Genomic DNA, 24,955 nt, shown 5'->3' on the forward strand with positions numbered 1-24,955 from the left:
CACTTTGACGTTCAAACAACAAATCCAAACCGTTAGATGTTTAATTTATATTAAAATATACTTGGAGACCAAATTTTATGTTTTTTGGAATTTTTTTACTATTTATTAAGTTGGTTTGAAAACCGCTGTTTTTCAATGCTGCAAAAATTTAATAAAAACAACAGTTTTCAAACCAGCTTAATAAATAGTAAAAAAATTCCAAAAAATGTAAAATTTGGTCTCCAAATACATTTTAAAACAACAAATAAAAAAAAGATCAAATATAAGTTGAAAAAATTCTTAAAGTATCATTGTGATTTAATATCTAATTTTTTCTAATAGCAAGATAGGTTATTAAACGATTTAGAGGAGAAATGATTTGTAAAGAAACAAAATTAGAAAAGATATAATTAAATAATTAAAATAAGGATTTTCTCTACATATATATTATTGATGGAAATTATTTTAACAATGGAAATTTCTCTACACAAAAGTTCTAGATATTCTTCATTTTCTCTTCAAATAAAAATGATATGATTGTTTCCACCAGTAAAAGATCTACTATTTATCTATTCATAAAGATACATGCCCTTAATAAAATTCGGAAATATATGATTGTTTCCATTTTTATTGTCGAAACTATAGATGAAGAGGAGAAATGAAACTGATGAAATGGAGAAATAAGAAAATAATTTAATTGTAAGAATCGAAGATAGTTGGGAGAAATAAGGAAACGGATCGCTAGAAATTTATTCAATTTTAATGTGATAAACTATCGGTCTGTGTAGCGAGTATGTTTTTAACTATCATTGTGATTGAATGATTGATATTCAATCTCAGCTGTTGGCAGATCAAGACAACTTACGTGCATAATATAAGAATGGATATGATATGAATTTTAGTTTTGATAATATTTATATTAGAGATATCAGTATCGAAATTTTGTTTTTTTGATAATTTCAAGTATATCATAAAACATAAGTAGATTTTATTTTCATATCCAAATTAAATTTGGATTCGATAAGATTTTATATCCATATCTGAATATAAGTTTGATCATTTATCCCATCCGTTTTCACAAAAAGCATTAGGTGTCCATCTAATTTCATTGACCCGTATCTATCCTTCCTTTCAAAGTTTAGTCTCAATTTCAGAATATAATAAATTTAAGTTCCCCTTTTTCAATTTCTGTCAAGTCTCGGCATTTGTCGCAAGACAAGACTTTAAGCAGTTCTTCCCTGATCAAAATGGCTTCCTTCTTCTTGGTTGTCATCGTTTTCTGTTTATACAATCTATCTTCAGCAAGAGACACACTTCTACCTGGTGAGTTTCTCTACCCAAATCAGAGCCTTATGTCAATAAACGGCATGTTTAAGTTTGGTTTCATCGATGATTCAAGTGATGGAAATTACAGTGTCGGTATTTGGTTAACCAGTGACGAAACTGAAAACAGTGAATTGCCACTTGTAGCGAGCCAAACTGACAATGTTGTATGGACAGCAAATACAAACAATCCCATTACCAAAGTGAGTGTATCTCAATATGGAACCTTGGTCTTGATCCAATCTCAATCCCCTGTCTGGTCATCAGATAATCTGCAAAATAAATCAAATTGTAACTCAAATTGCACCAAGTTGGTTCTCCATGATACCGGAAATCTTATTTTACAAGACCAAAGAAATGAAACAGATGTGATATGGCAGAGTTTCTACCATCCGACCAATACTTGGCTTCCTGGAGCCTGGCTCGGTTATGGTACCATAAATGGGGAGAAAATTGGTTCGTTATCTCTTACCTCTGGTGACCGCTCGTCATTGTGGTATTCCTTTAATATATATAAAACTATTGGAACCTGGGGGTTTGTTGTAACAGAAATACCAAGCAATACCCAGTATTTTGGTACTCTCCCCAAATGGATAAATCTGAAAAATCAGGACAGTTTGGTATCATTTAATGATACGAATGGAGAACTAACATACATACGATTGGATTATGATGGTCAGGCATATATATTCCGATTTAAAGGCAGTGAAAATTACACTTTAACAAGTATGCATATGGTCGATGGATTTGTTTGCTACTGTGGACCTTTCGGTATGTGCTTAAGACAGAATCTGAACTACTCGTGCAAATGCCCATATGGATTCCATTTTGCTTCTGCAGAAGCAACTTTGAGTCGTGATTTTAGTGCCGGGTGTGCAAGAAATGTGTCATTGAGTTGCAACAACATTTCTGTTGGATCGAGCGACACATTTACTTTAATCAATAACCTCAGTCTGTTTGGACATAATAATGACTATCACGAGTTGGGGGACCTAAGTGTGGAAGAATGTCAAAGTGCATGCCGAAACAATTGCTCTTGCACAGCTTGTACATATACTTCTTTCACAGCTTATAGATATGATTCTCGATGCTATCTTTGGTATGGAGATCTAATTTATGCAACCATAGATGACGATTTTAAATATAGTCAGCAAGTATATATCCGTATTGGGTCCTCTAGTGTTGTTGGCACTAAAAGAAATCACATCAAGTGTGTGTCATTCATAGGAGGTGGGGTTCTGATCACCCTGTTTGTTTGTTTGATACTTTTGTGGCAGTTTAGAAGAAAACCCAATAATGTAGAACCAGTGAACAGTGATAATCACATACTCAAGGCTTACTCTTATAAGCAGTTAAAAAGAGCAACCAAACATTTCTCTACCAAAGTAGGTCAAGGAGGCTTTGGAATTGTTTTCAAGGGGAAATTTTTGGGTTCTACTAATGTGGCCGTGAAAAAACTCAAAATTGCAAGACAAGAAGAGAAGCAATTTCGAACAGAAGTACAAACAATCGGAATGATTCAACATGCTAATATTGTGCGCCTCTTTGGATTTTGCGCTGAAGGCGCAAATAGACTACTGGTTTATGAATATATGTCGAATGGTTCCTTAGATTCCCACATCTTCTCAGGGAGTTCTAATGTACTAAGTTGGCAAGCTCGATATAGAATCGCACTCGGGGCTGCAAAGGGATTAGCCTATTTGCATGAAGAATGTAGAGATTGTATTATCCATTGTGACATTAAACCCGAGAATGTGCTTCTAGATGATGATTTTTATCCCAAAATTGCTGACTTTGGCATGGCAAAACTTATTGGCCATGAATATAGCCGAGTAGTGACGACAACAAGAGGTACACTCGGCTATTTGGCACCAGAATGGATTTCTGGACAAGCAATCACTCAAAAGGCCGATGTGTACAGTTTTGGAATGTTGCTCCTCGAGCTGATATCTGGGAAAAGAAATTCAAAAGGATTCAGAAACAAAAAGTACCCGTATTTTCCTCTTTATGCTACTGTTAAAATTAATGAAGGTGAAGTATTATGCTTGCTAGATGAAAGGCTAGGGGGAAATGTGAATGTAGTTGAGTTGATACAAGCATGTAAGGTTGCCAGTTGGTGCATTCAGGATTCGGAAGCAAGCCGACCATCAATGAGAAAAGTTGCACTAATGCTCCAAGGCGTTGTAAGTGTTGGCATTCCTCCTATTCCGAGTTCCCTCGTAAATCTCATCGATGCGGAGGATTCATACTTGAGTTGTTAAGAACGATTAAGCTTCATAATTAGGATAATTTGCACAAATATTTGCATAATTTATCGTTAAATTAATCAGGACTATATATATAGAATTCGGGAGCTGTACTGTTATATTATTACCTGTAGTTCATTTTCCTTTACTATTTTCACTTCAGTTCTGGTGTGTTTTTTTTTGGGGACATGTTATATAATTTTCTATGTCATTACACTTCAGTACGCTGCATGATGTCAAAACTTCTCTGTTAAGATCGTGTTTAGTAAATGATGCGAGTGTACTTGTACTTCCCCTTTTTTTGTGTCTAATTTCTTTATTTGATAGAATATAAAAGATAAAACCTACTACCTACTACTTCATGAACGAGTTTATTAATAGGGATGAAGACGGATTTGCTATTATAATTATTCGATCCACATTCAAGCTGATCAATCTGTAAATTTTCAAATATGGTAGAAATATGGTAGAAATAAATATTTCGGCTCCATGTGAAAGGGAGAGAAGGCTCTGCTATATGGAACTTATTCCTAAACTAATTTGTCCATTCCTGAGTATGGCTTCTAATTAATACTTGTTCTCCTTTGACTGCATTGGTAATTTTGAGGTTTTGTGTCCATGTCGTAATCTATAACATCTCAATTACAATAATTTAATAATTCACCTATTAAATATTATCAATGCATTTTTTCATGTACCAAAAAAATACACATTCAATTATTACAAAATCACAATAAATATTCAATTTATTTGTATTCTTATTCGTATTGAATACGGATAATTTTATTCGTTTTTAAAAAAAAAAATCTAATTAGCATGATAATTAGATATATGATATGAATTTTAGTTTTGATAATATTTATATTTATATTAGAGATACCAGTATCGAAAATTTCATCTATTTCATAAAACATAAGTAGATTTTATTTTCATATCCAAATTAAATTTGAATTCGATAATAATTATATCTGTATCTGAATATAAAAAAAATAAAGCGGATGTCAATATAAGTTTGATCACTATCGATCCCATCCATTTTCACAAAAGACCGCATCAAGGGGGGCATCTAACTTCATTGACCCGTCAGACGGTCAACTAATAGAATAAATGTGATCAATTGTGAACGTTCAATGAGGGATGATCTATCCTTCCTTTCAAAGTTTTGTCTCAATCTCTGAAAATGATAAATTTCATTTCCCTTTCTTCAATTTCTTTCAAGTCTCGGCATTTGTTGCAAGACAATACTTTAAGCAGTTCTTCCCTAATCAAAATGGCTTCTTTCTTCTTGGCTGTCATCCTTTTCTGTTTATTCAATCTATCTTCAACAAGAGATACACTTCTACCTGGTGAGTTTCTCTACCCAAACCAGAGTCTTATGTCAATAAACGGCATGTTTAAGTTTGGTTTCATCAATGATTCAGGTGATGGAAATTACAGTGTCGGTATTTGGTTAACCATTGAGGAAACTGAAAATGGTGAATTGCCACTGGTACCGAGCCAAACTGACAAGGTTGTATGGACGGCAAATACAAACAATCCCATTACCAAACTTCAACTCTCCAAAGTGAGTGTATCTCAACATGGAACCTTGGTCTTGACCCAATCTCAATCCCCTGTCTGGTCATCAGATAATTTGCAAAATAAACCAAATTGCAACTCAAATTGCACCAAGTTGGTTCTCCTTGATACCGGAAATCTTGTTTTGCAAGACCAAAGAAATAAAACAGATGTGATATGGCAGAGTTTCTACCATCCAACCGATACATGGCTTCCTGGAGCCTGGCTCGGTTATGGTACCATAAATGGGGAGAAAATTGGTTCGTTATCTCTTACCTCTGGTGACCGCTCGTCATTGTGGTATTCCTTTAATATATATAAAACTATTGGAACCTGGGGGTTTGTTGTAACGGAAATACCAAGCAATACCCAGTATTTTGGTACTTTTCCCAAATGGATAAGTCTGAAATATCTCGACAGTTTGGTATCATTTAATTATACAAATGGAGAACTAACATACATACGATTGGATGGTGAAGGTAGTGTATATATATTCCGATCGAAAGGCACTGAATATTACTATTTAACAAGTATGCATATGGCCTATGAAATGGATTGCTACTGCGGACCTTTCGGCATGTGCTTAAGACAGGGTCTGAACTACTCGTGCAAATGCCCATATGGATTCCATTTTGCTTCTGCAGAAGCAACTTTGAGCCGTGATTTTAGTGCCGGGTGTGCAAGAAATGTGTCATTGAGTTGCAACAACATTTCTGTTGGATCGAGAGACACATTTACTTTAATCGATAACCTCCATAATTATATATTTGAATATTATAATTACCATGACGAGTTGGACAACCTAAGTGTGGAAGAATGTCAAAGTGCATGCCGAAACAATTGCTCTTGCACAGCTTGTACATATACTTCTATCACAGCTTATGGATATGATTCTCGATGCTCTCTTTGGTACGGAGATATAATTTATGCAACCAGAGATTATTATTATGAATATAGTGAGCAAGTATATATCCGTATTGGGTCCTCTAGTGTTGTTGGCACTAGTGTTGTTGGCACTAAAAGAAATCACATCAAGTGTGTGTCATTCATAGGAGGTGGGGTTCTGGTCATTCCGTTTGTTTGTTTGATACTTTTGTGGCAGTTTAGAAGAAAACCCAATAATGTAGAACCAGTGAACAGTGATAATCACATACTCAAGGCTTACTCTTATAAGCAGTTAAAAAGAGCAACCAAACATTTCTCTACTAAAGTAGGTCAAGGAGGCTTTGGAATTGTTTTCAAGGGGAAATTATTGGGTTCTACTAAAGTGGCTGTGAAAAAACTCAAAATTGCAGGACAAGAAGAGAAGCAATTTCGAACAGAAGTACAAACAATCGGAATGATTCAACATGCTAATATTGTGCGCCTCTTTGGGTTTTGCGCTGAAGGTGTTAACAGGCTATTGGTTTATGAATATATGTCGAATGGTTCCTTAGATTCCCACATCTTCTCAGGGAGTTCTAATGTATTAAGTTGGCAAGCTCGATATAGAATCGCACTCGGGGCTGCAAAGGGATTAGCCTATTTGCATGAAGAATGTAGAGATTGTATCATCCATTGTGACATTAAACCCGAGAATGTCCTTCTAGATGATGATTTTTCTCCCAAAATTGCTGACTTTGGCATGGCAAAACTTATCGGCCGTGAATATAGCCGAGTATTGACGACAATGAGAGGTACACTCGGCTATTTGGCACCGGAATGGATTTCTGGACAAGCAATCACTCAAAAAGCAGATGTCTACAGTTTTGGAATGTTGCTTCTCGAGGTGATATCGGGGAAAAGAAATTCAAAAGGATTCAGAAACAAAAAGTATCCATACTTTCCTCTTTATGCTACTGTTAAAATTAATGAAGGTGAGGTTTTATGCTTGCTAGATGAAAGGCTAGGGGGAAATGTGAATGTAGTCGAGCTGATACAAGCATGTAAGGTTGCCAGTTGGTGTATTCAGGATTCAGAAGCAAGCCGACCATCGATGAGAAAAGTTGTACTAATGCTCCAAGGTGTCATAAGTGTTGGCATTCCTCCTATTCCGAGTTCCCTTCTAAACCTCATTGATGCCGAGGATGCATACTTGAGTTGTTAAGAACAACTAAGCCTTATAATTAGGATAATTTGCTCAAATATTTGCATAATTTATCGTTAAATTAATCAGGACTATGATGGGGTCTGTATATAGAATTCGGGAGCTGCACTGTTAGATTATTACTTGTAGTCCATTTTCCTTTACTATTTCCAATTAAGTTCTGGTGTGTGTTCTTTTTGGGACATGTTATATAATTTTCTATTTCATTACACGCTTTATTGTGAACTCTGCTTGTAAACTCCTTTCTTGTAAACTCCTTTTGTGTTCTCTTTTATAATATTATGATTTTTGTTGCTTAAATTTGTCTTTTGATACTTTTGAAGCAAGAAATTTCCTTTATACCTTTTGAGGTTGGACTAGGTCACATAAGGCATGTATTATTCCACTTACTCATACTAATTACGAAATTTGGGCTAAGTAATTACTAATTGACTGTTTTTGCGGATGACTCGATGTTATAAAACAAGCTGTAGCATATTTATTTGCGTGTGTTCTTTTCTTTTACATGCTACAGAAAGCTATATGTATAGAATCAGTTTCGCTCTGACACTGTCAATCAGCTTCGCTCTGCACACGAACGCTAAACACAAGCAGGTTTTTAATATGCTACCAAATTTATAGAATGGCATTAGACGAAATTGGGTCTAATGCAAGAAATTCAGGTCTTTAATTGACAACAACAATTTATAGTAGCAAGGAGCAACATCTGGCACACGAGCGCTAAACACAAGCAGCTTAGTCTGCATTCCCAAAATTGTACCGCAGTAATAAACAACATTTTAATTAACTCACAATACAGAAGTAAATAATCTACCACCGCATCACTGACAGCAATTCATTCAATCCATGTCAAGGAAAAAACAACAAGAGTACATTTATAAAAAGAAAAAGAAAAATCTGGTTTCCGGCAATATTCATGAAGCTCGGAATGTATGTTCTTGTTTGCATTTCTTCAAATGATGTGATTTTTAGCGCTGGAATTGGATGGAGTATATATGAACCCGTGTTAGAATCCCAACTCTTTTAGCTTCCCTTTAATAAAAATTCAGACATACTTGTTTTCATTTCAAACAGTAAATGCAAGGAATGGCAAATTTACTTAATATTTCATACCTATACACACACACACACACACGTTTTTTGGCATGCATGCATCAGAATGCTTTGGTACTTAGAAGTATATTCTTGGAACTTTTAATATTATTGGAGTTATCTGAATGCATAGTTAAGTAAACACATGCGCTCAGAAAGAAAAGCATCTATCTATATTATATAGTCGTCAAATATTTATTTAAAAACGAACACATCACTGTCAGAAATTTGAAAATCCGGGAATGGGATGGACAAATTGATAACGTGGAGTGTGGAGAAGTGGAAATTGAAGGCAGGAGGCCTAAATTAATAAGATAACCCAAAGCAGTAAGGCCCAATAAGTTAGTATGGGCCAAGTACCAGTGGCCCAGTATGAGGCCTAGTGAGAGTATCAAGTAACGGGGGCGGGGGGCGGCGGGCGGCAGCAGTAAAATCGAGAAGTCTCGAGGGAACTCTGATCGTTATCTTTTACAATTAATAATTTGGATAACGACAGCGCCAGACTTGATCGATGACACTTGAAGAGAAGAGGAGAAGAGAAGAGAGATAGAGAAAAGGTTGAAGGATAAAATACAGTTTGATTGGGAGTTGGAAGTTGGGAGAGAAAGAAATGGCGGAAGAGAGCGGTAGCAGAGTGAGCTGGACAGGGCTGCTGAGGTGGAGCCTGTCCCACATCGACGGCACCCGTCCCTCCCCACACATCAAGTATGCTTCCTTCCTTTCTTCCTTTCTGGCTATTATATATGTTATTGCGATTGAATAATTATATGAATAAATTTGGCAACAAACCTTGATTGATTGAATTAGCGAGGAGAAGATGAGTTGGTTTGAGGAGGCGATGGAGGCGCAGGCTACGGTGGGCATGGCGCCGCGCATGAGGGACATGACCCTACTGCTCCTCACCTCTCCTTCTCACCTCGAAGGTATCTTTTCTTTCTTGTTACCTTACCTAACACCTCTACATCCATTATCCATCACCTGTTTGTTACCTTTCTTACCTTTTCTCTTTTTGGGCAAAATTAAATAAATGCTGCAGATCTGCTCGATGAGTTGCACGAACATGTTGAATCTATTGATATTGCCAATGGTGCGTGCTTATCTCCTTTCTTCTTCTCTTTTCCTTGCTTTGCAATTTGCTCTAATTTCTGGGTTGCCACACTTGCCTGACTGTAACTGATTGAAGCTTTGCTTCTTTGCCAGCCCTCCTCATCAGTGAAAACAGTGTTTCATTCATCTACACATATACCTACTACAGTCTTGTTCAAATCAAGATTATCTATAATTCCTTTTATTCTTTTTTCTTGCTGAAATTGTACAATCCGAAAGTGATATCCAGATTATATAATATAACTTGCATCTATGTTGCATGTCTCGTTGTCATAATAGTCTGCTTCCAATCAGTTAAAAGTGCTACTAATACTGCTACCAGCAGCGCTTTCATTTGTTTTTGGTCCCATGAAACATGCTGGTCATGCTGGTCATGTAATTTATGTTCTATCTCCATGTTATTTCTATCATGCATAATGTTTCAGTAAGCTCAATTTTTATTGGTCTTTTAAGGGTTTCTTCTGTAATATTTTATATATTTTCAATTTTTACTGAAATGTACTAGTCTTTTGTTTTAGTTAAGATCGGTAAATTTCCGTAATGTAGGAGTGGCTGGCTGGTTGATTGAAGATTCTTCTAATTATATGTTGAATTGGGACATTTGCATGAAGAATGAGCATGTGTTTAGTTTCTCGTAGAGACCTTTGATGGTTAAGCCATATATATTTTCTCAGGTGACTTCTCTAGAAACCCAATTCTGCTCCTCTTAAATGTCTTGGGGGCTACCTAATGCTTTCTTGCTGTATGCAGTTTTAACATGTAGTACTTTGTCATCTTTTGTGGTTAATTGAAGCAGTGGTCCTTGATTGAAGGTATTTTTTTTAAAAAGAAAATGCAATACACTGATTGCAAAATGTATGCACAGATCTTATCTCAGTTGGTGGATTGTTTCCTCTACTGAATTATTTGAGAAATGGTAATGCAAGAATCAGAGCTAAAGCCGCACAAGTCATAACCACAGTTGTACAGAACAATCCAATAAGTCAACAATCTGTCATGGAAGCCAGTGGATTTGAGCCTCTCTTTTGGAACTTCATGTTTGACCCTGACCTCACTGCTCGCATCAAGGCTCTTGGTGCAATATCCTGTGAGTACTTTGTTGATATGTTCTTTTTTTACTGACCTAGGTATCAGTAGGATCCTGAGCCTACCTCATAAAAAAAAAAAAAAAAAGATTATTGGATGGTAACTTACTGTTTGGTCTAACCTTTTAGCTTAAATTGTTTTATGATTTTAATTCATCTCTGATGGTTCTACTTGCAGCTTTGATAAGGAATAATAAACCCGGAGTTGCTGCATTTTGCTTAGCAAATGGTTATGCAGGATTAAAAGATGCATTGAGCTCTGATAGCACCAGATTCCAAAGGTTCTTTTTGTTTCCCGGTTTTATGTCAAGATGGTTTATTGTGTTGAAGATTGTGTTTTGCTTATGGATGTCTCATTTTCAGGAAAGCATTAAATTTGACTCTTTATCTGCTAACCGAGCGCAACTCAGACTCTGGCGTGGTAACAGAACTAGGGTTCCCTCGAATGATGATACATCTCGCATCAAGTCCTGACTCAGGCGTGCGTGAAGCTGCTCTAGGCAGTCTACTTGAACTAGCTCGGGACAGCAACCTTCTCACTCCAACTGAAGGAGCTAGATTAAGGAGCATTTTGCAGAGACGCATAGACAGCATCAGGGTGATGTCCATAGAAGATCTTTGTGCAGCTTTGGAAGAACGGCGCCTGGTCGAATCGCTATGGTTAGCTTGTTATAACGAACCATCCCTGTTACACGAAGAAGGGTTGGTGGTGCTGCCTGGGGAGGATTTGTTTGAACTGCCACCTGACGTGGGGAGCAGGTTTTCGGAATCTCTGCCAAATGTTTCTGATGGGGACGGGGAGAGCTCTAATGCGGGTGATACATCCAGTAAGACAAAAACATGTTGCTTATTGGGGATGTAACAGTAACCAGCAGGGGTGAAGCAAGTTACTTGTTGGGGATGCAATGAATTATTGTTGGGGTGTGTATGTTTGCATAGTTATACGCTGTTACGAGTTTTGTAATATAAGTTACATGTAAAGAAACAATAAATCAGTAGTGGTGTCTGTCCATCAGACTCTAGCTGCCTGTTGTAATTATTATGAATTAATGTTGTGTAATTGGTGTCAGTACATCCGAATCTGATTGGCTTTGGATCCCGTTAAAATAAAACCAAACCCTGTTAACATTTGATTCTCAACTTATTGGAACCTGTCCGATGTCATTTGGACAGGATCACGGGACTCTTCTTCGAAGCTTCTCCAAACTCCACGATCATCTCATCAAGATTGATTAAATTAATAGTAACAGAAATTTCTTTGACGTTAGCCTCCCTCCATTAAACACAAAAACGAAAGGATCTTTCTTCTCTCTCTGTTCTGATTTGGAATTACGCAGAGCAGCAGCGGAGAAAGTTTCTCCGTACTCTTTGCATTGCCTATTTCATCTTCCTTTCTCTGATTTTTTACCTTGTGTTGTTCACTCATTCTCACCAAGAGATCCTCTCATGCTTTTATGGGTCTCATCTCATGCTTTCAACCCGATCTTCGTCAAACCTTGAAATGCAATTTGGCGTACCATCTCCAGTTGCGACCGTGCTAATGATTGAAACTCCTTTTTTTCTCCTGTAATAGAGAAAACTCAAGCAGATGATATTGATCTTGCTAACGATGAAGAAGTGTCTAGTCAACCTCAGGCTCCGACCGTTTAACAGCTACACTTGGCACTTCCCTTTGACTCTAACACGAGAAATGAAATTACCATTCTCCATCCACGTGCTAATGATGGAAACTCCTTTTTTTCTCCTGTAAATAGAGAAAACTCAAACAGATGATATTGACCTTGCTAACGATGAAGAAGTGTCTAGTCAACCTCAAGCTCCGACCGTTTAACAGCTACACTTGGCACTTTCCTTCGACTCTAACATGAGAAATGAAATTACCATACTCCATCCACGAGGTGAATTCTTCTTCTAGTAATTATGAAAAAGTATATCATCATGTAGCTAAGGTGTTTGTAGTAATGCCTCAACCAGTTTTACATAGTATTACGGTTAGTTCTTATCTTAGCATTGTTGGATCAATTAAGTTTTGATAACCAATTGTTGAAAAAATATGAACAGAAAACTATATATGTTCTGTTCATACAATTTTGCATATTAAGATTGATCAATCTGAAATTTAATATTTTAACTTTTTTTTTTTTTTGGAAAAATATAGTTCTTGAACATATTTTAAAAGAACATTTGTCACTGGAGTCTCAAAATAGCATAAGCCTCAGCATGGAGTCGAGTGGAACTCCAACAGTGACACCCCATTTTTTTATATTAATAGCATATAATTTTTTAATGAATGCTCTTAAATCAAGTGTATGTTATTGACTTACTGTGAAATTGATGTAGTACCATCTATTTATGGATCTGCATTTGAGCTCCTCAATACCATGAATGCTTTATCTCATGCTTTGACTAATGTGAATCAGGTAATTCTGAACTACTCGAAGAATTGTATGTTCATCTCCCTTCTAATTGTTTATTTTTTCATAGAATCAGGTAATTCTGATTTAGGTGCATAGTTATTCTCATTTTTTTCTCTTGCTTTAGAGACTTGGGCCTATTCCTGATTTAGTATATGTAGTAAAACTGTGGCAGCATTAATCTTATCTTTTGATACATATTGTGCAGGTAGGTTAGATGCAGAAGTCAAGAGTCACAAAGTCTAAAATTTAACAGGATGCTAGAAGATGTTTTTTTGTTGAGTGGTGCTAATTGTGTATGCATGAAATGTTAATTGATGTTGCTTGTATCAAATTGGATTAGTATTATTATATGATGAATTTTGTTTTTCTTTACTTCACTACCAACAGCTTGTATTAGAGGCATAAAAAGGAAAACACAGAATTCAATACATTATATTGTAGGGGTATTATGGTCAATGTTGCTCATGTATTGTTTGTTGGATCCAAATTCATTGAAGTGTATTAGAGGTGCGTGATCATATTGGATGTAAAATTGTGTACCAGTTGATGCCACATTATATTTTCAGAATGACTCAATTTAATACACATTGTCACATTCTGTAAAATTGTGTACCAGTTGGTACTAAACAAAAACACAATTCATAAATATTGCTCCACATAGTATCAATTTTAAAGGGACCCTTGCATGAAACCTCTCATATATACTTCTACAAAATCACACTATATATTACATATCAGATTTAATAAAAAAATTTGTGGTTGGTGATTAAGGGCTTTAATATAGATTCTGGTACGTACTTGAAGGGAGCACAGTAAAAAAACAAAATTTCCACCCAGCTCTGGTTTCACTGTCACAACCTTGACACTGATCTAGTACACAAGGTGGCACAACTGTTGCACACTCGATACTTTACATGGCAAACACTAGAATTAATTCATTTGAACCTATATATAATTCACAAGCCGATTCCTGTACAGGAATCTGCATAGCAGGTTAACGGGTGTCGGGTCTGTAGACAAATTCAACACTGCATCATGAAGAGCTTTTGATATGAAAACATTTGCCCTTTGACTAACCAGTTCAGCACCCGGACAGAGTCCCCAAAAGCCTTAGGAGTTGCGCAGTCTGACATTTGGTCAGTATGGCTTTCAGATACCAATTAGTATGCCCTTTTTAGCGTGAACCAATTTAATCATGGAGAGGAAAATATATAGTTTCCAATTTTGACCTACAGAGAGAAAGAGAAAGGAAGATCCTTTCCTTTTATTTTGTTTAACAGAAGGAGGCTAACGTCATGAAGTTTCTGTTACCATTAATTTAATCAGTCTTGCTGAGATATGATCTTTTCTTCATTACTGGCAACAACTATATAATATGATATACAATGTTCGCAGGTTTTGAAAATGCTCAATGATAATATTGGGAAGGTTCATACGGAAGAATACTACACCACTTCCAGGAAATGGTCAAAGAATGAAATTAATTATTTCGCACAGCTGCTGACAGACAGGAAGGATACTACTAGGGGTGTCAATGACACTCGTTTACCTGTTTACCCTACCCGTATCGCGATAAGACGGGTATGAGTAAGATTTATTTTTCGTTAACTTATTGGATATGGGTATGGATAAAAAAAAAATTTCGTTAGATAAACGGGTATGAATACGGATAAATGCTATATCTTACCCGTTGGATAATGGATAATTATATAAAATAAATTATATTATAAGAAAAATATTATGCTAAACATTTTACTTTTTTATTTGAATGTTGATTTATTATTTAGTTAAAAAATTGAATTTGTTAGAAGAGATATTGGTGATTTTATTTTTTTGCTTAATAAAAAACTATTGTTTAGAATTAATTGTATATTTATATTAGTAATTGTAATTGCATATGTATGGCATGATAAGTTTTGATAGTTTATTTGTAAAAATAATAAAATAATTATATTTGTATTATTCGTTATTCGTTCATTTCATTATCAGCTAATTTTAACGGATACGAATAGAATAGGGTAAAAAAAATTCTCAACGGATATAAATAGAGTATAAATAAGATCAATTCTTACTTAAGTATAAGTATGAGTATAAAAATAGTTTCATCCTATCCGCATCGTACGCATTGACACCCCGAGATACTACCGCCACTTCCAGAGAAAGGTCAAAGAATGAAATTAATTATTTCGCACAGCTGCTGACAGATAGTTTATCGTGGCAACGAACTTTTAGCGTCAGGACAGATCAGAAGGGCAAGAGAAGCACTCACTTTTTTTTAATAAACTACAAAGGAAAAAATATGTACTATGTGATCTGTTTAGTTATCTTAAACTTTCGGAAAAGGTTGAATTCTATATACAAACACCAATTAAAATAGCAAATTCTGCACTCAGCGACAGCAAGCAAGTTCGAAGTTTGAAAGCTTCCATTAATCTTATCTACAGGATCCATCAAGGACTTTCTTCACATTCACATTTGACCATTTCATATATATATATACACCAAACGTATAGAAACAAAAAAAAAAGGCTACCATCTAAAAAATAACACTCTTCTGGAAATAAAAAAGACAAAAATAAACAAATTGAATGTGTTTTAAAAATCCTCCCAAACAGTTAACAGATAAGCAGCAAATAATATATATCTGATCAGGTCTCATCTCTGACTCGGCATTACGCGCCAAGAGGCTTAGAGCCTTAGAGGCCAAGTCAATTCATACCTAATGTAATTGACTACTTCACCACGTGCTTTGCTCGTGGTACCAGCAAATGCAGCTTAGCCCCACCAGCACCTCCACCATGGCTGCCTCCGTCTTTACCAAGTCAGCAAAATGCAATGTCTTCAACTTTAACGTTTTGGGACCCACGGCAAACCGTTGCATCCGATCCAGGTTCCTTTCTTCATGCCACCTCTCTGTATCTCTCGCCATGGGTCCTAGCCAGCTCAACAGCCCCTTCACTACCTCGCCCCACCCGTCAGCCACTCCCCGATCTGCAACTGCGCGTGCATCCTTCTCCCAGCATAACTTTAATTTGGCCTTCATTGCAACACGTACTCCTGCCGGTAACATTTCATACAGTTCCTCTCTTGTGCCCCACTCATCTTCCTCACCCTCTTCTCCTTGATCTGATGGCTGCGGGTCGCCTGATCGCATGGCCAATAACTTTTTGGCTGCTAATATCACGTTTGCATATCGAAGTGCCATTCCAGCACTACCCACTGTAGTTGGCGGCGGCACCATGGACTCAACCAACTTCTTAAGTGGCTTTGATTTGTCATCCTTTTGCGTAAATATAGGGGCTGAATGCCTAATCGCTGTCTCGGAAACAACTGGTTTTTTGGGGCTGTCCAGAGGTGATCCCAAGGACAACTTCCCTAATTTCCCCTTGGTCTTTGGAGTGTATGAATAATGTGTGTCGTATGTGTTGTTATATACCGGAGGAAGACCATGCACCAATTGACCAAAAACCATGCAAATTCTGTACAAAATTGAAAGAACCGACTTGGCCATCGTGCCGACCACCTTGTCGAAGCTCATCTGCCAAAGAGACTCATCCATAAGCTTACGAACTCTCTGCTGTTGTGCAGTCAGTTCACGTCTCAACGAATCAGACTGCTCTACTGCTTTCTGCTCCAATGGTATGGGCCCACTGTGCTTCTTCCAGTCGTCCATTTTCCGCTCGGATGCCTCCAGATCATTCAAAGTGTCCATCTCACTGTACAGCCTAGCTGCGGTCATGACTTGCTTCTCTATTGTTTTCATGCGCTTGTCGGATCCCCTTGTGAATTTGAATTCCTCAATAAGACTCATGAGGGAGCCATTCTTGGCATCGGGGTATATGCGGGAGAAGGCCCGGGGAAAGGGGGCACGACAGCGGATGGACAAGCGCGACACGGCATCAGCCGCACGGTCAAGTTCAGTGAGGATCTCGGCGCATGCAAGTGTGAGCAGATACGTCTGATCAGGGGAGATGAGATAGGAAATGCCTTCTGATCGCATGTCGGATCGGAGCTGTTGGATCCGTGGAGCAGACAACGAGTTGTGTACAGATACGAGTCGTGCCATGGTGGCTGCCGCCTCAAAAGCCAGGATGCCCAGACAGTCGTCAGAGTCGGGGTCGATACCAGAGCCGAGCAGAGTCTTTAAGTCGACCAGCCATGATTTAGGCATCAATGCTACCATAACAATCGTCTATTTATTAGTTTGAAGAAGTAGAGATATGAGAGAATTGACAACAAATTGATAAAGAGGGATGACAACAGATTAAAGATAGAACGAAAGAAAGAAAGAGACAACAGATTAAAACGGTGAGCAATTGAAGAGGATAAAGGATTCAAAGGATCGATGTATATATGTATAAGCAGCTAGCACCAACCATTAACCAACCAGAAAGCAAAATGGAGAAATTAATTTAAGGAATGTGTTCCAATTAATATTCCACGTTATGACTCTGTCATTTACATTGTTCTTTTTATTATATTATTATTATTATTATAACCTGGTCATGGTGGATTCTAACCTAAGTTAATGTTAGTAACAAAAACTAACCCTGGTTGTCGGCGTCAGTGTCAGAGTCGGCGTGTATTTCTTAATTTATCAGCCTTCTTTGTTTTTTGGGGGCAATTTCAAGTATACCCCTCGAAAACATTAAAATTATATTTATCCTTGTAAAATTTATTATATTATATTTCTCCTTCTAAATTTTAAAAACACACATTTACCCATTCATTATATCATTTCTCTACTTTTAACTGATGCATATACAATGATATTTAAGTATATGCTTCAGTAAGTGTCAAAAGTAGACCATTTAATTAGAAAACTAGTATTTTTTTGAAAATGTTACATATTTCTCTTATTTTTATTATAAATGGTAAAATGGATATGTTATAAATTTAAAATGAATTTTAATAGAAAAGACACTAAAATGGATACATTTTTGACTTTTTAAAATTTAAAAAGGGTAAATATGATATTATGAATTTTAGAGGGGAAATACGATGTTCTGATTTTTTTGAGCGGTATACGGTCTATGCGGCTGTTTTTGAGGCCGCTTCTTTTGCTGTCATCTAATAAATATTGTCATGCTCTCCTCCATTGTACACACGTTAAGACGCGCTTTCTATTTCCAACTTTTTCATTATATTAAATTAAAGTAATGAGCAAGCAGGTTGCGATGCATATCTCCATTTCATATTATTTAATTTGTTCTTCTGATCAATAACCACGTACTTGATTAATTGGATCATACTAAGTTCTCGATCTGCTAAAATGATTAATTTGTGGTTATTATTTAATTTGTTCTTCTGATGGGGGCATGATCCATATTTTTCTCAAAAAAAAAAAAAAAAAAAAGAAGAAGAAGAGATGAGATGATCAATGAATGAGACCATGGTATTATATATCCATATTCGATTAGTCCTTAATATAGATCAATAATTTTATTTTTTAAAATTTAAATAGTAGATTTGCTCTACATGAAAATATAGTTGTATACTAAATTTTGTAATTTTCATAATTTTTTTTACTATTTTTTAGATTAGTAAAAAAAAAAATACTACTTTTAAATGATATAGAATCTTTTTATCAACTGACTTTTTATCTATTTAAAAAGAATAGTAAAAAAATCATAAAGATATTAAATTTGATCTACAGATACATTTTTGTATATAGTGTGGATCAATATACGATATAACTATATATAATTAATTACCATGCATAACCTCACTGATCAATTATAATTACCAAGTCTAATAACTATAAAACTTTCATTGAGACTTTGCATTTGAACTTGGCAAAATATATATATATATATATATATAGAGTACGGCTAACGCGCTTCCTCTAGCATATGGGCCGAAATACTTCCGGTGGAAAGTTGAAATTTCAAAATCCAAAAAGTCGATTTGAACCGTTCATCTTCTTCTCCATATTAATATCTGCTTGGAGACCAAATTTTACATTTTTCTGAATTTTTTTACTATTTATTAAGCCACTTTGAAAATTGCTGATCCAACGGTGGCTTACCAAACAGTAAAAATCAGAAGCTACCGTTGGATCAGCGATTTTCAAAATGGCTTAATAAATAGTAAAAAATTTCAGAAAAATGTAAAATTTGGTCTCCAAGCAGATATTAATATGGAGAAGAAGATGAACGGTTCAGATCGACTTTTTGGATTTTGAAATTTCAACTTTCCACCGGAAGCATTTCGGCCCATATGCTAGAGGAAGCGCGTTAGCCGTACTCTATATATATATATTAGAAAATTAATTAATTTAGGACTTAATTTGTTCTTGAGATTTGCAAGGTAACCTTGGGAAGGGCTCTAATGTAATTAATTTGGTTCTCTACCAAAAAATCAAATTAATTTTGGTCAAGTCACGTTTCGTTTTAGTCCCCAGAAATCCGTATGCAATTGCATTTTTATAAAAAGTTACAAAGTAGATGCTACATAAAATTAGATAATGAGTGTTTGTGAAAACATACAACTAATTAAAACTAAAAACGCACAGGGATATATGCACCATGTGGATGCAAATTTGATCATGCTTGCTTGATTAGAGTGATAGAGGTCTGGTGATGGTTTTCTCTGTACGCATATCACAGCCGAGAAGGCACTGAATCTAAACCAGATCGAAAACTGAATCGATCGGACTATGACAATCACTCATCAGTTGAGAAGACGCTGAATCAGATTAGACTGGGAACTAAATCAATTAATTCAGCACAGTCACCTCTAAAGAGAAAGAGAAATGTAGAGAAAGAGACAAAAAGTAGCACAAAATTACATACAAATATCAAACTAAAAACATAAGATATATCTTTTTTTTTTTTTTTAAAATTGGTAGTAGCTACTAAAATTCGTGAGGGAGAATCGAACTCTCGACTTTTGAGTATAACAACTCTGTGACATTTTTCTAGCTAATTATGCTACTTCCTCTTTCTCAAAACAGAAGATATATCTACTAAAATGTTAGTGTAGAGACAAAAAGAGACTTAAAGCAACACAACCACATACAAAACCACTCGCTCTTTCATCCTGAGGAGGAGAAGGCATGCACAGTTAATTTGTTACTTCAGTTTGATACTCAACAGGATAAACTTAACAAGAAGGCTTTGCTTTTTTTCCTTTTTTTTCATCGCCACCACATAAAGCACCGCTTTATTTCTTTCTTTATTCACATCCCATCCTCTCTAGGTGCGCTTTTTATCATCAAACTCCAACACCGATTCCTTTATTTTCCTATTACTTGTTCTGTGTAGGAAACCGTGATGCATAGCATTATATCGAATTAAGAGGAAACTGCAGTAACCCATCTAGCCTAGGGTTGTAAATGATCCGAGTTTGAGCGAGCCAACTCGAGTTGAGATGATAATAACGAGTTGTAGAGCCAACTCGAACTCAGCTCGTTATCAACTCGAGTTGGCTCATAACTCGTTTATAACTTGTTTAACCAGTGATATTATTACAACACAAGTTCAAACTTAGTTCGTTATCAACTCGAGTTGGCTCACAACTCATTTGTAACTCGTTTAACCAGTGATAGTATTACAATACAAATTCAAACATATTTTACACGAATCTCAAAGCACAAATAACAGTCTAGAGATTCGGGTTTGATTATTTTGGAATTTATTGTGACCAATACTATGTAACTTTATGTAACTCGAGTTATAAATGAGCGAGTTGGGGTCAACTCGAACTCAGCTCATTTATTAAACGAGTTGGCCAACTCGAGTTGTAAATGAGCTGAGTTAAACGAGCTGTAAATGAGCGAGTTACGATTTCGAGTTTTTTTGCCCAGCCCTAATCTAGCCACTAGCCACATGCCGTCCCCACAAATATAAAAACTGGAGACAATTATAACCGTTAGATCGAAGATCATGCAGGGTTGTCAAAAAAACTTAGTTTGGTTTTTAGCTTAATTAAAGCGTACATCAAGAGGGAAAAAACTATGGCCGCAGATCACAGATCGACGGTCAATAAAGTTTTAAAATATTTTAGGAACTTATTTTTTTTTTTACGGTGCAAGACCATTTTAGGTATAAAATCTTAAAAAATATTGTTCATGATTAGCGATTAGGATAATAGGATTTTTAGGCAAGCGGATCTAAGATGTTATTAACTAGAGGAGTGATTCAATTACACTATTATATGGTAATACATCTTGATATCATATTTGTATAAGTTATTTTTGTGATTTTAAAATCAAAATAGACGATCCGAACCATTCAACATAATCTCCATATTAAAATGTGCTTGGAGGCCAAATTTTAAAGTTTTTGGAAATTGTTTTAGTATTTATTAAGATGTGTACAAAATTGTTGTTTTTAGACAATTTTGGACCATTGAAAAACAACAATTTTAAAAATTTCTAAATAAATAGTAATAAATTTTCAAAAAAAATGTAAAATTTGGTCTCTAAGAACATTTTAATATGGAGATTGTGTTGAATGGTTCAGATCGTCTATTTTGATTTTAAAATCACAAAAATAACTTATACAAATATGATATCAAGATGTGTTACTATAAAATAGTGTAATTGAAACCCTCCTCTGTTAACTATTTGATTTGTTATCGTCCGCGCTGAAATATTTTATTTTGTTATCGGACCATTCGATCTCATGTTTGCAAAAATATTCTTTAGTTTTGTCTAACTAATTTGTAGTTTAGCCTCTTAAAAATCTCACATAAAAATTGGCCAAGCAGCGTCCTGGCTTTTTTTTTTTTTTTTGGATTTGCAAACAAAAAACAACGTCATGTGCAGTTTTTCAAATTAAACGATATATGTTGCTTGAATTTTTTTCTAAATTATTATATCTATGCAAGGAAGTATGTATATATCTATGCATGAAACATAAATATTTATATCTAGCTATGAGTTGAATATTTTTTACGTAAATAATTATCTCCAACTAAATTTCTCAAAACATATTTGCACTATAAAAACTTGCAGGGGACCACTTAAACTACATGGGAGGACCATACACGTTTTTACAAGTATTTTTTTTGTCCATTCAATCTCGTCCATGTTGCTGAAGGTATGTGAGAAATTTTACGAATCTAAAACCACGAACGTCTTCTACGCAATTTTCTCTTTCAAATGAGATCCATGATGACGTACTTTCAGACTTGTCATCACACAAGTATTTATACTCGTCGTGCAAGTAATTATATCTATACTTGCAAGTAACTTTTTACACATGACACTCGATTACATTTAGAAGTATTAATATCAAGTATTACAAGTATTTATACCTATGAAGTCAACTATTTTTGTTAGAGGAATATTGACGCATAACGATTAGAAATGATTGATGCAAAGTCCCTACTACTTCATTAGAAGAAGGTTGATGCGGAGACGATTGGAGGACTGAAAAAATGGATGATCATACCAAGTTATGTATGCAAGTATTAATATCTTATGTTCCAAATATTTATATCTATGAAGGTTGACGCAGAGATGAGTGTAAGGACTTGGAAAGGGGAACCATATAATTAGTGGCGACCATAGTACAACTTTTCTCTATTGATGCGGTAAACGTGAGTACTGGAGCAGGGGATTTGTAATAATAATTTTTTTTTGTCGAATCGGATTGGAAACTTGTTTTTTTTTTTTTTTTGCAAAAGTTTGTTTTGTACTAAAAATATAGGAAAAAATGAATAAAAAGTTAATTTGTCAAAAAATTATGTTAAGACAAATTATTATATGTAAAAATCGGTTCATTATCTGAGGTAGTGATCTGAGGTTGTTCTCTTGTATTGATTGCTCTATTTAAAAAAAAATCTATTTTGTTTTGGAAAAATAGGAACTTTTATAAAATTTTAATTTGTAAGAAAATTTTAATAAGGCAAGACTCAAATAATCATTAATATAATATATATAATATAATATAAAATTAAAAATAAACTACAATATATAAAGTTGCTTAAATTGAATGAACACAAATTAATCTCAATAGAATATTAACACAGCGTATGCATGTATTCTTTATCCTAATTACTTATATTGTAGTTTATTAAAAAAAATGTAGTTATCAATTAAGAACATGATAAAATATCCACAAGTCCAGAAAAATGATAAACCAATACAGATTTGTATCATTTATTGGAAAGATGACGCAGATCTTTATTTACACGGTACGCTACTGCATTGGAATATTGGATGCCAACCCAATCACAATAGTTGTGGATAATATAATTTCGATCTGTTTCTCTATTTTATTCTTTGAATTTTTTTTTTGCAATTAATCAAGTATTTTCAACGGGTGAAAAAGTTTATATAATTGCAATTTGCGACTGGTTGCATGTTGCCACGTATGATCATATAGATCACGAGAAGTGACAGCATCACATGTAGGGGTGAGTAAATCGCTCATAACTCGTGAGCCGCTCATAACTCGCTCATTAAAAGCTCGCCTAAACTCGCTCATTTATCCGCTCATTTAAACTCGCTCATTAACAACTCGCTTATTTACTTAATGAGCGAGCATGAGCATGACCCAACTCGCTCATTAATAATTTGTCACATCTAATCCCTGCCACATTTAATCCTATGTAATTCTGTGTAACATCAACCTTGCCTCATTAAGATTGATAGATAGTGAGCATAGTTTCATATTTAATCATGTGTAATATAGTGAGCACAATGTAACATTTAATCCTGTGTAATATACTAATTTTCATAGTTTCATATTCATTTTTTTTTTTGTAAATCGGCAGAACCAAAACCTCCGCCTAAAGCCCAAAACAAGTAATAGTCATAACAACTTGCTCATTTACTTAACAACTCGTTCATTTAAATGAATTATGACAATTTGTTGGATTTTGTTATGATGATTTTTAACAAATTTTGTTATGCGTGGGCACACTATATAATTTTGTTATGAGTCATAAGTCATAACTCGTGAGCCGCTCATAACTCGCTCATTAAAAGCTCGCTCATTTACAACTCGCTCATTTATCCGCTCATTTAAACTCGCTCATTAACAACTCGCTCATTTACTTAATGAGCGAGCATGAGCATGACCCAACTCGCTCATAACTCGCTCATTAATAATTTGTCACATCTAATCCCTGCCACATTTAATCCTATGTAATTCTGTGTAACATCAACCTTGCCTCATTAAGATTGATAGATAGTGAGCATAGTTTCATATTTAATCATGTGTAATATAGTGAGCACAATGTAACATTTAATCCTGTGTAATATACTAATTTTCATAGTTTCATATTCATTTTTTTTTTGTAAATCGGCAGAACCAAAACCTCCGCCTAAAGCCCAAAACAAGTAATAGTCATAACAACTTGCTCATTTACTTAACAACTCGTTCATTTAAATGAATTATGACAATTTGTTGGATTTTGTTATGATGATTTTTAACAAATTTTGTTATGCGTGGGCACACTATATAATTTTGTTATGAGTCATAAGTCATAACTCGTGAGCCGCTCATAACTCGCTCATTAAAAGCTCGCTCATTTACAACTCGCTCATTTATCCGCTCATTTAAACTCGCTCATTAACAACTCGCTCATTTACTTAATGAGCGAGCATGAGCATACCCTAACTTGCTCATGCTCGCTCATTAATCACCCCTATTCACATGTAAGTATTCATCCAAAATATTATAGGTACTTGCACTTTGTTAAATCTTGCCCATAAAACTTTAGCCATAAACTGTTCATTTATTACAGAACACCACATATTTAGAATTAAAATCTCTTAATTTTTTTTGAACAATAACAAGCAAATACCCAGCTATAATTTCATTAAACCAAATTAAAAAAAAAAATTATCAATGAAGAGTTGTAATAACAGATGCACTGTGTAACAGGGCTACATGGGTAGGCAACTACTATCTTTAGATTTTTTCTCCAAAAAAAAAAAAAAAAAAAAAAAACTATCTTTAGATTTTGGAAAATGACACCATGGGCTTGAATTGGACTGGATCTACTTGTTAACTGGGCTTATTCCTATACTAATTTGTCTATTTCGAGCTTCTAGCTTGACCTCTGTTTAATTAATAAGAACAAAGCAAAACATAAATAAGAGTAAAT

At 35.1% G+C, this 24,955-nt stretch overlaps 4 protein-coding genes across 4 annotated transcripts; 3 read left to right on the forward strand and 1 right to left on the reverse strand.

Moving 5' to 3' along the window:
• The first annotated feature begins 1,226 nt into the window (after positions 1-1,226).
• On the forward strand, positions 1,227-2,377 carry LOC144576009 (G-type lectin S-receptor-like serine/threonine-protein kinase At1g67520). The gene is made up of 2 exons (XM_078326279.1): positions 1,227-1,798; positions 2,371-2,377. The coding sequence occupies exons 1-2, from the start codon at positions 1,227-1,229 to the stop codon at positions 2,375-2,377; spliced, it is 579 nt and encodes a 192-aa protein (XP_078182405.1).
• A 10-nt stretch (positions 2,378-2,387) lies between these two features.
• Positions 2,388-7,485, forward strand: LOC144576010 (G-type lectin S-receptor-like serine/threonine-protein kinase At2g19130). Its single transcript, XM_078326280.1, has 3 exons — positions 2,388-3,558; positions 3,712-3,716; positions 4,768-7,485. Exons 1-3 carry the CDS (start codon positions 2,817-2,819, stop codon positions 7,189-7,191), a joined length of 3,171 nt encoding a protein of 1,056 aa, XP_078182406.1. The 5' UTR covers positions 2,388-2,816; the 3' UTR covers positions 7,192-7,485.
• A 1,294-nt stretch (positions 7,486-8,779) lies between these two features.
• On the forward strand, positions 8,780-11,592 carry LOC144575865 (uncharacterized). The gene is made up of 6 exons (XM_078326114.1): positions 8,780-8,988; positions 9,091-9,206; positions 9,320-9,370; positions 10,256-10,477; positions 10,654-10,756; positions 10,839-11,592. Exons 1-6 carry the CDS (start codon positions 8,894-8,896, stop codon positions 11,335-11,337), a joined length of 1,086 nt encoding a protein of 361 aa, XP_078182240.1. The 5' UTR covers positions 8,780-8,893; the 3' UTR covers positions 11,338-11,592.
• A 4,037-nt stretch (positions 11,593-15,629) lies between these two features.
• LOC144576011 (protein PSK SIMULATOR 1-like) lies at positions 15,630-17,063 on the reverse strand. The gene has a single exon (XM_078326281.1). The coding sequence runs from the start codon at positions 17,061-17,063 to the stop codon at positions 15,630-15,632; it is 1,434 nt and encodes a 477-aa protein (XP_078182407.1).
• Between the last annotated feature and the right edge of the window lie 7,892 nt (positions 17,064-24,955).

This window comes from Carex rostrata, chromosome 24 (assembly GCF_964058835.1).
Source record: "Carex rostrata chromosome 24, lpCarRost1.2, whole genome shotgun sequence".
NCBI classification, from domain to species: domain Eukaryota; kingdom Viridiplantae; phylum Streptophyta; class Magnoliopsida; order Poales; family Cyperaceae; genus Carex; species Carex rostrata.

Excerpts from the sequence above, each read along its gene's own strand:
- LOC144576009 (XM_078326279.1), top strand. The coding sequence starts at position 1,227 with ATGGCTTCCTTCTTCTTGGTTGTCATCGTTTTCTGTTTATACAATCTA.
- LOC144576010 (XM_078326280.1), top strand. The coding sequence starts at position 2,817 with ATGATTCAACATGCTAATATTGTGCGCCTCTTTGGATTTTGCGCTGAA.
- LOC144575865 (XM_078326114.1), top strand. The coding sequence starts at position 8,894 with ATGGCGGAAGAGAGCGGTAGCAGAGTGAGCTGGACAGGGCTGCTGAGG. Across the intron at positions 10,478-10,653 it reads GGCTCTTGGTGCAATATCCT|CTTTGATAAGGAATAATAAA; the intron begins GTGAGTACTTTG and ends TTCTACTTGCAG. Across the intron at positions 10,757-10,838 it reads GATAGCACCAGATTCCAAAG|GAAAGCATTAAATTTGACTC; the intron begins GTTCTTTTTGTT and ends TCTCATTTTCAG.
- LOC144576011 (XM_078326281.1), bottom strand. The coding sequence starts at position 17,063 with ATGCCTAAATCATGGCTGGTCGACTTAAAGACTCTGCTCGGCTCTGGT.